This window comes from Arvicola amphibius, chromosome 4 (genome assembly GCF_903992535.2).
Source record: "Arvicola amphibius chromosome 4, mArvAmp1.2, whole genome shotgun sequence".
NCBI lineage: Eukaryota > Metazoa > Chordata > Mammalia > Rodentia > Cricetidae > Arvicola > Arvicola amphibius.
Window position 1 is genome coordinate 89,451,244 of NC_052050.1, and position 11,917 is coordinate 89,463,160.

At 57.5% G+C, this 11,917-nt stretch overlaps 2 protein-coding genes across 2 annotated transcripts; both read left to right on the plus strand.

The window, feature by feature from the left end:
* The first annotated feature begins 6,172 nt into the window (after positions 1 to 6,172).
* Prr35 (proline rich 35) lies at positions 6,173 to 8,162 on the plus strand. Its single transcript, XM_038324820.1, is given in 3 exon segments — positions 6,173 to 6,409; positions 6,411 to 7,237; positions 7,517 to 8,162. Coding segments are annotated over 3 exon segments (1,710 nt in total).
* A 2,585-nt stretch (positions 8,163 to 10,747) lies between these two features.
* Nhlrc4 (NHL repeat containing 4) lies at positions 10,748 to 11,158 on the plus strand. Its single transcript, XM_038324876.1, has one exon. The coding sequence runs from the start codon at positions 10,748 to 10,750 to the stop codon at positions 11,156 to 11,158; it is 411 nt and encodes a 136-aa protein (XP_038180804.1).
* Positions 11,159 to 11,917: the final 759 nt, after the last annotated feature.

Genomic DNA, 11,917 nt, shown 5'->3' on the forward strand with positions numbered 1-11,917 from the left:
GGTGTTGAGGCAGTGAAGGGCCTGGACATAGGGTCAGCACCCAGGCGCCCACTGCCCCACCCGCCATCCTGCCTGCCATTCAGGCAGGGAAAATCATCTGTGACAGGCCCAGGAAGGCTGGCCCCGGGGGCCGCAGAGCAACGCACACAGCTCCACTTCCCAACATATGGCTGCTGTCGGCCCCAGGCACTGTTCAACCAGTGCCAACCAGGCTCGGAGACCGGGTGGGGGCTTGGGCAGTGTGAACTTGTCCCACCCACCTGGACAGGCCGGCTGCTCCCTCTAAAGGAAGAGGCCCCTGTCCAGCTGGGACGTTCCCATGAAAGGGGGTTTACAAACACCACCGCCATTTACATACCACACCTGGCTCAGATCCTCCGGTAATCACTGGCATCTCACCCATCCAGTTGCCCAGCAAATAGTGGCAGCCCTTTCCTCCCATGGACATGGTGGGTAACCCAGCATGTCCTGGAATGAAGCACTCAGATCTCAGAAGGAAGATTCATCAGACTGCTGTACACCCCCCAGTATGGGCTCCACCCATGTCCTAACTTCCTGAGCCTAGGCTTTCCCTCTGCAGTCATCAAGTCCCAACGCCTCCCTTCCTATACTATGTATCCACTGGGGCTCTCTGGGGCTATCAAGACCTGCAGAGCTTCAGGCACGATCCTATCTTCCCAGCAGCCAAGCCCTCTGTCTGCTCTCCCACCAGCCTGCAGTCCCCAAGGACACTTTGTGCAACAAAGGTGAAACTACAAGGGTCTCTTCCTCTCTGGACCAGGGATGTCACAAGGACTATGGATGCTGCCATGTGTCCTGTACTCAGAAGGTGCAAAGTGAGCCACTGCCAAGGACACTGTGCGGGACTACAGAATTGCTGCCGCTCCATGGAGTCCCTTTGTGCGTGGGTTTTAGACCCTGTTGGCTCTAGCCTCGGTCCCTCCGCCCACTGTGGAGTACCAGCCAGCCCCATACCTGTCTTGGGGAGGGCTGCAACACTGAGGGAATGAGACAGTGCAGAATCCAGAAATTTTAGCCAGCTCACAAGCCTCCAGCACTCACAGGGCCAATGCTAATGGAGGTGGCAGGCAGGCAGCCATGGGCAGGTCAAGAAGAGAAGGTTAAATGGCTGAAATAAGCCTCCAGCTGAGGGTAAAGGAGAGACCCACACCAGGAGAGACCACCAGGCCCTTGTCCTAGTCAAGGAAGCTAAGACTAGGTGCTCTCTCTACTCCAGAGGGGAGAGCTACTGCTTCGGGAATGTGGGCAGAATCTCAGGCTCAGGGTGTCAAGTCCAAACACCAAGCTGTGGCATCTCAGCCACTCAGGAGGTAGAGTTGTCTCCTAGAACTCATGGTCCCCCACTCCTAGAGGGATGGGTGGAAGGCCCCAGCAGAGGAATGGTCCGAGGTAAGAGAGGAAGAGGAAATCAGGAGGGGCTGGATGTGCCCGAGAGCCCCTTGGGCAGAAGGGAGGGGCTGCCAGGCTCACCAAGCTCTTCAGACCTCCCTGAGCAAGCCCAGGGCTCAGGAGTTTCTTTCCCCTCTAGGAAATCCAGGAATATGTTCAGGTGATAGAAACCCTTAGGGTCATTTCTGGATGTGGCCTCTCCCTTCCATCTCACATGAATTTCTGCAAAGGCCCAAAGAGGCGGTACTGCTGGGCATACGGACTGCTCCAGTTCCCTCCTGCTCTTCCCATTCTGGACATGTTCTTCCCATCTCCCTTCTCTGGGCCTCCACAGAGCTGGCTTCGGCAGTGATCCTTACGGCTATTAACCTCGTACCTGAGATGCTACATGGCATATCTCTGGGTTTGTCCTGCAGACCACAGGTTCACCTGAGCTGTACCAGGCTTTGTTCCCTGCGTGCTGAAGCCAGGCCTTCCCTGGACAGTGGCAGCAACCTCCAGCCTGCCCCTGGGGTCGTCAGCCAGAGGCTGTTCCACAGTTCCCAGAGAGGACAGAGCTGTCCTTGCGAATAAGATGCCCGTGCCTAGTGTTCCCACTCTCCTTGTCTCAGAGTGACATGAGTTTGCCATCATCTCTAGTTAGTGCCCATGAGGAGCTGGACTCCTGGTCCCAGGACAACTGGCACATTGGCCGCTCAAGCTGTCTCCCAGCCCCGGGCCACCTGCATGGTCAGCTGGTCAGCTGGGCCAGGCAGGCAGAAAGGAGCATGCTGTACAATCCACAGCACCGCTTACAGCTCTGGATGGCCCTCAGTTGGGGGTGGGCTGCTTTCGAGGAAGGTGGCATGGAGACAGGAGAAAGCTAGACTGAAGAGGCCCTATTCCTTGACCTCAACCCTTGGACTTTGGCCAACAGCTGGACACTGGCCATTATCTGCCACACAGACATGGGAACCAAGTCCAGGTTCATGGGACTTGAAGTACTGAACCCTCGGTGCCCTCCACCCTATGACTGTCCCCAAGTAGTGACCCAAAGACACTACAGAGATTTCCCTTCTTCCACAGATCTGAACTGGAGAGATCCCAAGAGCCAGTCCTGGGTTCCCAAGAGTCTCTTGACCTCTATGCCTCAGCAGTGCAGGCCAGGGGTAGCAATTGCCCTTCCATGCTTGAAATGCTAAACAGCACACCTCCAGGCTAAGGTTTTTTTCCCTACACACAGGCAGACTCCAGAGACAGAGACAGAGACAGAGAGAGAGAGAGAGAGAGAGAGAGAGAGAGAGAGAGAGAGAGAGAGAGAGAGAGAGAGAGAGAGATTATCTGTCTCTGTCCAGGCAATGGCCACTGCCCACATGCACCTCTGGAACCCACCAGTTAGGCAAATTCCCCTGGAATCTGGCTAAGAAGTCTGACCCAGGAACAGTTCTGGCCACAAAGACATTGGAGAAGGCAGTTCCAGCATTTATAGTTGCTGGGCATTCCAAACCCTCCTGGGTCATTTGTCCCCTCACAGTCCTTCTAGGAAAAGCCACCAGCGAGGATGAGGCACTTCAGACAGTGAGCAAAGACGCTGGATCTGTCCTGAAGTGGAGAGGAACCTCCTAGGAAGTCGAGAGTGAGGCCTGGGAGTGGCGTGGTGAATCCAGGGGTGGGGATGCTAAAGCATTGTGTCCATTAGCCAACAGAGCAAGGGGAGTGGGGGACGACGCCTCCTGTTTGGAGTAAAGGAACCACACAGGCGATCTGGCTTACCCAGGAGAAGCTGGCAAGGACACATAGGTTCCACCGCCTGAGCTCTGGGCTTGGCCCCACCTGCTCTGTTCTGGAGCCCCCCTATCCTAGGGTTCAGCCCCCAAGCCCTGGTTTGGGTGGACAGGAGGCTGTCAGGGGCCAGAACCCTGACGGATGTGTGCTGACGCCCCCTCTTGCTGCTGCGGCGACCCGGGAGACTTGGCAGCCTCTGCGCACCCCCGCGGCAGCCTGCAGGCGTCAGGGGCGGGGACGGTGCCAGGAGCCCCTCACTTGGCCCGCACCTGCGCGCCACTCCAGGCTTTTGCAACACCGTGGCGGGTCCGACCTCACTCCCTCCCGGAGCCGTCCCAGCGCGTCCACTGAGTGTGCGGGGCGGCGTGCAAGGAGATGTGAGCCGTCTGCGACTGAGGCTGTCCCGCCTCCCTTGCCCAGCCTGGTCGGAGGTCGCTGCGTTTGGGAGCTCGCGCAGTGGCGCACGCGCTTCGCTGCCAACTTTGGTGGGCGCCTGAGAGTCGGCGTCGGGGGACACGGAAGGCGGCTGCGGCGGCATCACGGCATCGCTACCCCTTCCAGCTCTGGACCTTAGTTACCCCGCGGTGTCCGCAAGTGGGAAGTTTGCTCCTCCACGGGCTTGGTTCGGCAGACGCGGTAAGGCAGACAAGCGGCACTTCCAGTGAAGTTGGGGCTCAGGCTCCGGATAGAATGGAATGCGTAGAAAGGGCTGCTTGTGATCCCCGCACCTTGAGGGATCATCAGGGCGGTGCCCTCAGCGGGGAGGCAAAAGGAAGGTTTTAGGGTCCCAGCTGTCCACCTCAGCTCCTGTGCCCATCCCTGTAGGGTACTGAATCCCAAGAGGGTTAACGTATGTGTAGGCTGGCCCCTCCAGCTTTAGTTCTGACCAGGCACTAAGCCAGATTGTATGGGAGCACATGCCAGGTCATAAGTTGGGGCTGGGACTGGGTGGCGGCAGGACGAGTGTGCCTTTGTGTATGTGTGGTGCAGGGACGTGCACTGTGGTGGACCAGTGCCCAGCATCCTCTCGGTCTTGGAGAGGTCAGCACCTCGGGTGCCCGGTCTGGAGAGAAACACAAGAGCCTCACCCCCTTGGGTCCAAGGCCCCAGGAGGACCCCTCCAGTCCGGGCTGGGAGGTAGGTTGAGCAGTAGCACCAATCAGCACAGCTGTGTGGCTCCCAGGGCTGGGTGATAGATGGTCCCCGCACAGCCGCCTCTGTTGCCTGAGCACAAATCCCTATCTGTCATCACATCTTGCGGGGCGTGGGGCGGGAGAGGGGCTGGAATGCAGGCAGGCAGAAGAGACTTTCTCTGTACATGCCAAATCCAGGCTGGGTCTGCAACCCCTCAGGGAGGCCCCGACCCTTTCCTGAGCCAGCATCCACCTCCCAACCTAGGAGTCTCGCTTAGCCTGTGTTTGTCCCATCTCCAGAGCCCAGCCTGGCCATGTAGACTCCTCTGTATGGTACCATGCCTTTTGGCATGCATTGCTTCTCACTCTTCTAGCTATCCACCAAAGGGGTGACAACCTGATCTTTGGTGAGAATAAAGGTGAATATCTGCCATGGGCAAAATGCAATGGCCAGCATGTAAGAAAGCAGAGTTCAGCAACTGTCTTCCACTCCCAACCCCTCTGCTCATGTATGTCTGCATCTATGAAAAGTCTATGAGCAAGTCTGAATCCCAGCCATGTCTGCATGTGTCTTTGGGCATAGTCTGTAATGTGGGTTTACCCTTGTGAACAGCCATATCCATTCTGAGTGGGAAGTGGTATGGATGTGTGTGCCCTTGGTGGCACACCCTGTGCCTGGTTAGCTCAGCCATGCAGTTGCTCCTCCAGGCGGAGAGCAAGGATTCCTTGGGAATCTTGCACGCTTGTATGCACACACCCAAAGCTTATGTGCACATGCACCATGCATGGGCGCAAGCGCTGGGATAGTGGACGGCCCAGGTGGTGGCCCAGATGGAGTGAAGAGGAGCTTCTGAGCCAGTGTGCAGGACATGAGAAGAGGGTCTTGGCTGAGCGTGGTCACTGCAGGCTCAGTCACTGACCTGCCTGAAGCCACCCAGATGGAGCTGGGTTGAGCAGGTGGCTGTGCCATGGGGCCATACTGTGACATCCACTCCCCCCAGCCTGGGTTGGGGGACCTCATGTGTGGCTGACCCCCTGAGAGACCTCCAGTGTCCACTTGACACTCTATTAGCTTGTTCCGGTATACATACACACAACATGCGTGCACACATACATTTGCAGGGTTTCTGGTGGCTTCCAATCTCGGTGCTTCGCTTCTGTTTCTGGCGGGGGCAGGTGGCTCAACAAGAAAGTGTCTCTAGAGGGCCATCAGACTGGTGGCTCTGGTCACACACGGCTGCTCTCATTCTCTTACCAAATGTTCAGTGGGGACCTGCCTGGCGCAAAGAGCAGAGATAAATGGGGACCAGTTACCCCAGAAACTGGCCTACACGACCAGTTTGGCCCCGGCAGTGGTGATTTGTACAGGATCACTTGCTAAATAAAATACAAGACACCCATTTAAGCTTAATTTCAGGAAAAAAAAAACTATTTTCTTCACAATTTCTAGGTCCTCCTTAGACCATCCTTACATTACAAACTTACTTATGTGTACCTGGGCCAGACATCTAGGTGCCTTTATTTTCCCTTTCCTTTTTCCTCTCTCTCCTCTCTCTCTCTTTCTCTCTCTCAGACAGAATCTCACTCTGTAGCTCAGGATATCCTGGAACTCACAGAACCCCCCCACCTCAGCTTCCCAAATTATGGAATTACAGGCAAATGCCACCACATCTCCTCCCGAAAGGATGAAGGGTCTGCAGTACGAAGGCCAGAGCATAGAGACGAAGCAAATAGCTTCTCGAGTTCTGACGAAGGGACCCCAGTGAAGAGGAACAGAGAGTGAGAAGACCTGGTGTTAACTGAGTCCTTGTCTCTCCTACCTGCAGGTGGTCATGGTGCCCAGGCTTGCCTGCTAGCAGGCTGCCATGTCTCGTGAGGCAGGTTCATGTCGAGTGGGCACTGGGACAAGGGCACGGTCAAGAAAGCCCAAGAAACCACACTACATCCCACGACCCTGGGGCAAACCCTATAACTATAAGTGCTTCCAGTGTCCCTTCACCTGCCTGGAGAAGTCCCATCTCTACAACCACATGAAGTACAGCCTCTGCAAGGACTCTCTCTCTCTGCTGTTAGACTCTCCCGACTGGGCATGCCGCCGTGCGCCCCCCCTCGCCCAGGCCTCGGGTGCCCACCCCCAGCTGCTCCATAGACTTCTCAGACCCGGGTAGCCAGCCTGCTGTGCCAGATGTTGTCACTGACAGCCTTTCCCAGCGTCGTTGTGGCAGGGGCCCCAAACCTGGACCAGAGGAGTCCCCAGGGTCACTGCCCCCTCTGACTAGAGCCATCCGGAAGGGTCCAGGTCCCAGTAACCTCTTGACAGAGTCGTGGAAGACAGGACTGAGCGGTGGTCTGATGAGTGGGGCTCTAGGGGCTGTAGCCTCAGCGGGTTCTGAGAATAGTGTCCCCTGCTACCCACCGCCTGCCCAGGGAGAGTTCCCTGAAGCCCAGAGCCTCCACCTGTCATTGCTGGGTGTCAACTACCCTCTCGGCCCAGGCCTCTTCTCCTATCTGGGGCCCTCACTGGCGGCTGCTGCAGCCCACATGCCCTTCCTGGCCTCAGCAAGCCCCTTGCTGCCCCCTGCAGCCTTCCCAACCCCACAGGCACCCGAGCGCCCAGGCCTGGCCCCCCGCCTGTACTACCCGCTGCTACTGGAGCACACCCTAGGACAGTCAGCAAGCAGGACTGCCCCTACCAAGTCCTCTGTGTCCCTCAAGGGGCCTCCTGGGGCTCTGGCTGCTCCTGGGCTGCTGAAGGTGTCTGTGCCAGGGCTGGGGGCACCCTGGCCCCATGGCACTTCCAGAGACCCAGGGCATGAAGGAGAGCTGGAACGAGTGGCTCAGAGCAACCAGCAGAAGAGGCTGCCCCCGGGCAATATGCCTGAGCTCCCAAAGGCCCCCTTGAAACTGGCAAAATTTGGCTGTCAGAGCAGGTGGGTATCAGGATCTTTGGGTCTTGGGGTGGGGGTGTCAGGGTGGGCTGGGTGGGAGACTAGGCCATCTTTAGCTTACTTACCAGGAGCAGAGACTCCAGCCCATAGAGGAATCTGATACCAAAGAGCCCTTTTCTCTTTTCTTTTGAATGTGCCATTCTAGACTAGGACCTCTTCTTTTCCCTGGGGGTGTGGGTGACACTGAGCAGAAGACATAGGCGGGACTAGGGGGGGGCTTTACAGGGCAGGATAGCCTTTTGACTGGCTTCTACTTCTCAGCCTGCCAACAGGGTCCTCCCTGACATTCTGGCCTGAGGACAAGGAGCCAGGTAATCCTGAGGCCCCAGGCCCTGAGGTCCACCTTCTGGAACAGCCACAAGGTCAAGTGCTAGGAAGTCCGGGCCAAGTGGGAGAGGACCTGACCCAGGCCTTTGGCGACTACGCCAGGGTGGAGCAGTGCTTGGGGCAGCTGGTACCGACTGGGGACCTCGCACCCAGACCTCTACGGGAGCAGCTTGGCAAGATTCGCCGCGAGCTGTTCACCATCCATCAGGCGCTGGCCCGGGCAGCTCGGCCGCTGGACACACCCCTGGACCTCTCAGTGAAGCGGGTGCCTACCAAGGGGACTAAGGCACCTGCAGAGTCCTGGGGGCTGCCCGAGCCAAGCCCTATGCTGGCAAGGGGAGCCTCTGAGCCCTCCAGGATACTAGGTCCTGGACTCGAGCCTTTCTCTAGCCGCACCACCAAGTGCGAGGCTGACTCCAGTGTCCCGCCTCCTGCCCTCCCGCTTCAGGCCCCTGAGGACCATGGAATTCCTGGAAGTGGCTGGGGCAATCGTCTTGGGGCTGGCAGCTCCCAGACCCCTAAGGATACCCCAAGCTTGAAGATCCTCCCAGGTACTGAGGTCTGTCCACAGCCACCTTAATGCATGGGTTCCTCTCCCTGGCCTGGTCCCCATTGTCTGGGCCTGTCCAGTGTCAGTGTGCATGCGTTCTGGACAGATGCTCCCCATTCCCCCACACTAGCCCATGGTAGAGGTTTATCTCTGGGGTCACATGGACATAGGAAGGTCATGATTTATTTATTGGACAGAGTTGCGGTCATTAAAATAGAAACCACCTTCAAACACCCTACTTGGGTTTCTTTCCTTTTCTGTCCCTGCGTAAGCACCTGGGCACCCTCAAGGAAATGTCCCTGGCCTGAGCATCCCTGGGAGCAGTGTCTAGGACACCATGCTGGGGTTCACCTTTGGCCTCAAAGTCCTTATTTTTGGGCTTGGTTCTTCCAAAGAGTCTGGGGTCAAGGGATGGGCTGGGTACACACAATTAGGAGACTCAGGGAAGAGTGGCAGAGAGGCAGACATGTCAGGATGACCTGGTCTGTTTCAGCTCACAGGGGATGGGCAAGGACCCTGCTCGTCCTTGGGCCTGAATCCATCCAAGCAGCCCAATGCCAGCTTTGCCTGTGGTGGTCAAAGCCTCCTGCCTTCTATGGCTCCAGGCTGCTCACCCCGTGTGGCCTTCCTGGGCCCCCCGCCAGTCCCTGCAGCCATGATAGGCATCAGTGGCCTTCACAGCTCACTGCTTCCCTCCCAGTACAGCCCTGCTTGGCTTTCCACAGGCCAGGGTGGGAGACAGCCAGGGAGGGTTGCTGGGGCCCCCCAGCCATAGCAAATTACTTTTCTCCCTGGGGAGCTGAGCTATACTCTCCATGCCCACCCAGGAATGCCCTGAAGTACAAGCTGCCCTCGGAGGAGGCACTGTTCTCACTGGGGCTGGACTGGCCAGGCTGGGGCCAGTCCAAACAGGACCTTCAGCTGCTCCATTAACCATCCACCTGGTGATAGCATCAGGTAGCCACCCCACCGTGAGGCTTTGCGGGTGTTATTGGGGCGAGAGTTCTGACTGGCTGGACCCGGGGAGCTGTGCTGCTGCAGGCCAAGGCTGACAAACGCTAGCTGGACACTATTGACCTGAAGGCTTCCTGGGGGAACTGCTGGGGGCAGAGCCAGGCATCCAAGGAACCTCAAGTCCTAAATCTGAGGCAACTTCCTCTCTGTACCCCCATGTGCCTACTGCATCCTGGTTTCTGATCCTGGGAGGCAACATTGCCAGCTTGACCTCCTGGTGGAGGTGGCAAGAGGGTGACCAAGGTTTGTTCCTCACACAAAGGTCCTGCCTGGAGGGGCGGCCTATTGTTGTAGAGGACTCTGGGTCCCTTCTGGAGAGGGAAGGCTTGTCTGAGACTTTCAGCTATGAAGGGACAGTAGGAAGTGTCCAGGGTAAGGGTAAGGCCCATGGGAAAACCCAAGCAGGAGGGTGCAGGCCTGGAGGCCAGGAACTCAACCCAAACAGCCCCTCCCTGCCTCCTTGCTCAACTTGTCCCTGCAGGGGACTTGTCTGGTGACTCCTCCCCTATTCCCCCTTATCCCCCCCCACACCTCGCCGCCACACAGACACACACCCAGCCTGTCTCTAACAACAGAGGCGTGAGTTAAAGTCCAGAGCTGGAGCCTGGTCCTAGGTAAGGGATATCCTGGTCTCTGTGGAAGGGGCAAGTGGAGAGCCCTGGGAGGCTGGGGTTTGGCTCACTCTCTGGTCAAAGCAGAGGGGCTATGTGTGGTGGTGGTGGTGGAACACTAACAGGAGCTTAGGCCAACCCTGTGGGAGAATACCAGGGCTGATGAGTTTGAAAAAAGCTGCTTATCTGTCTCCCCTCACCCTCCCTCCTAAGCTGGGACACAGCTATGCCTGCGATTTGGGCTTCAGAGCAAAACCTTTGACCTTCTTTGAGTGGGTGTTGTCTCTTAGACCACTGTTGCAGACACCTTGCCACCTGTGTGGCTGCTGGGCTTGGGGACCAGGTGAACACAGCTCAGTCTTACCCCCATCTCGGTTCAGTAGGAGGGCGCCAGCACCCACCAGTCACCATCGGCACCCATGGGTGCCCCAACTCTTTTGCAGCTGCGGGGAAGCCGAGACCGACTGACTTACTGCCCTTGGCCTCCCATCTGTCCTGACTCCTTGAGCTCCTGGACCACCCCTACTTCTAGCCATCTACACCTAAGGGCCTGATCTCAGGCTGGACCAGCTTAGAGACGCCGGTCGCTCCTGGCAGCCCCGGCTGCTGGGGCAAATCCTGGTACCAGCAGGGGCTGCCGGGGCTCCCCGAGGCCTGCACTGCTCTCCAGATGGCCTGCTCTTCTTGACGGCTGGTGCTGCATCCTGTGTCCATGTGCTGGATCTTGAGGGACGTTCCATTTGTCAACTACCCTGCCGCATGCCTAAAACTGGAGCCTTTGTTCCAGAGGATGTGGCTGTGACAGCTTCCGGGCTTGTGGTGGTCAGTGATCTCATCCATGGGGCCGTGTATGCTCTTCAGTACACTTCCCGGGAACCCCAGGGCCGCTGGGTGACTGTAGGCACATTCTTGTCCCCCCGAGGGCTGACTGTGGACGCCTTTGGCCACTTCCTGGTGACAGACTACTTGCCTGGAACTGTGCACAGCTTCATGTTGGGACCAACTTGGGAGGCCCTGGCTCCAACCTCCATGCTAGGTCTAGAGGGCCCCTGTTGGGTAGGTCCAGGGCCTGATGGGGGCCTTGCTGTGAGTGAAGAATTTGGGGATGTGCAGCTGTTTGGCAGTGCCCACCAGCCTCTAGGCTCCCTGGAAACCCTGACTGGGCATTGCTTCGGCCAGCCTGCAGGTGTGTGCTCTGATTCAGAGGGTAGCATTATTGTGGCTGATGAGCAGAAGCACCAGGTAACCCTGTTTCCCCGGGTTGGGCCACCCATCTGCTTGCAGTTGGAGGGACTAGAGAGGCCCTTGGGTATAGCCTGTGCTCCCCAGGGCCAACTGGTGGTGGCAGATGCAGGGGATAACTGCATCAAGGTGTACCAGTATCTTGGAGAGATGGCCTGAGGAAAATAGCCCCTTGCTATGACTGGCCAGCCCTGAGTCCTTTACACCATCATGGGAGATTGATGGGTTCCTTGGGGGCTGCTGAGCCTGCTTTGACACCTGGCCTTAGCAGGCCTTCTGATTTCCTCTTGGCATGTGTTCCCGTCCACGAAGCAGCCATGAATCACCGCCTCCCCAGAAGGCTCTAAACTGAGCCAGCTCCATGTCCCTGTTCAGTGTTCCCCTGGCCTTTCATGCCCCAAACCCCAAGGGTCACCCAGTCTCTAGATCTGCTAGCTTGAGTCTCAGGAGGCCTGAGCTTTGAGGTGACACTTGAAGCTACAGATCCTGGGTGCGGAGGTCATCTGCCAGTGCATAGCCAGGCAAGATCTCCTGTCAGGTGCCCCAACCCCTATATCTTAATCAGAGGCAGGCAGGCAGGCAGGGAGGGTGTGGCTAGGTTGGGCTGGGCAGCTTGGGGCAAGGGTGTGGTATCTTAGTGCCCCCACACCCTCAGAGACACCCCCATTCTTGAGCCTCCAGTGACAACTTTGGACCCAACAGAGGTAAGGGGCAAATTAGAGGGGCAAGTCCTGGAAGGAGCACACGGCAAGGGTTGGGTCTCAAGGTACTCTCCTGGACATGTCCCTTTTGGAAGATGCCTTCAGTTTCTCCTGCAATCCGGGTCCAAACCACTCTTGAGCTCTTGGGTGGGGTACTGGGAAGGTTCTGGATGGCCTTTCCATTCAAGACAAGGAAAACAGTGGCCTTTCCTCCCAT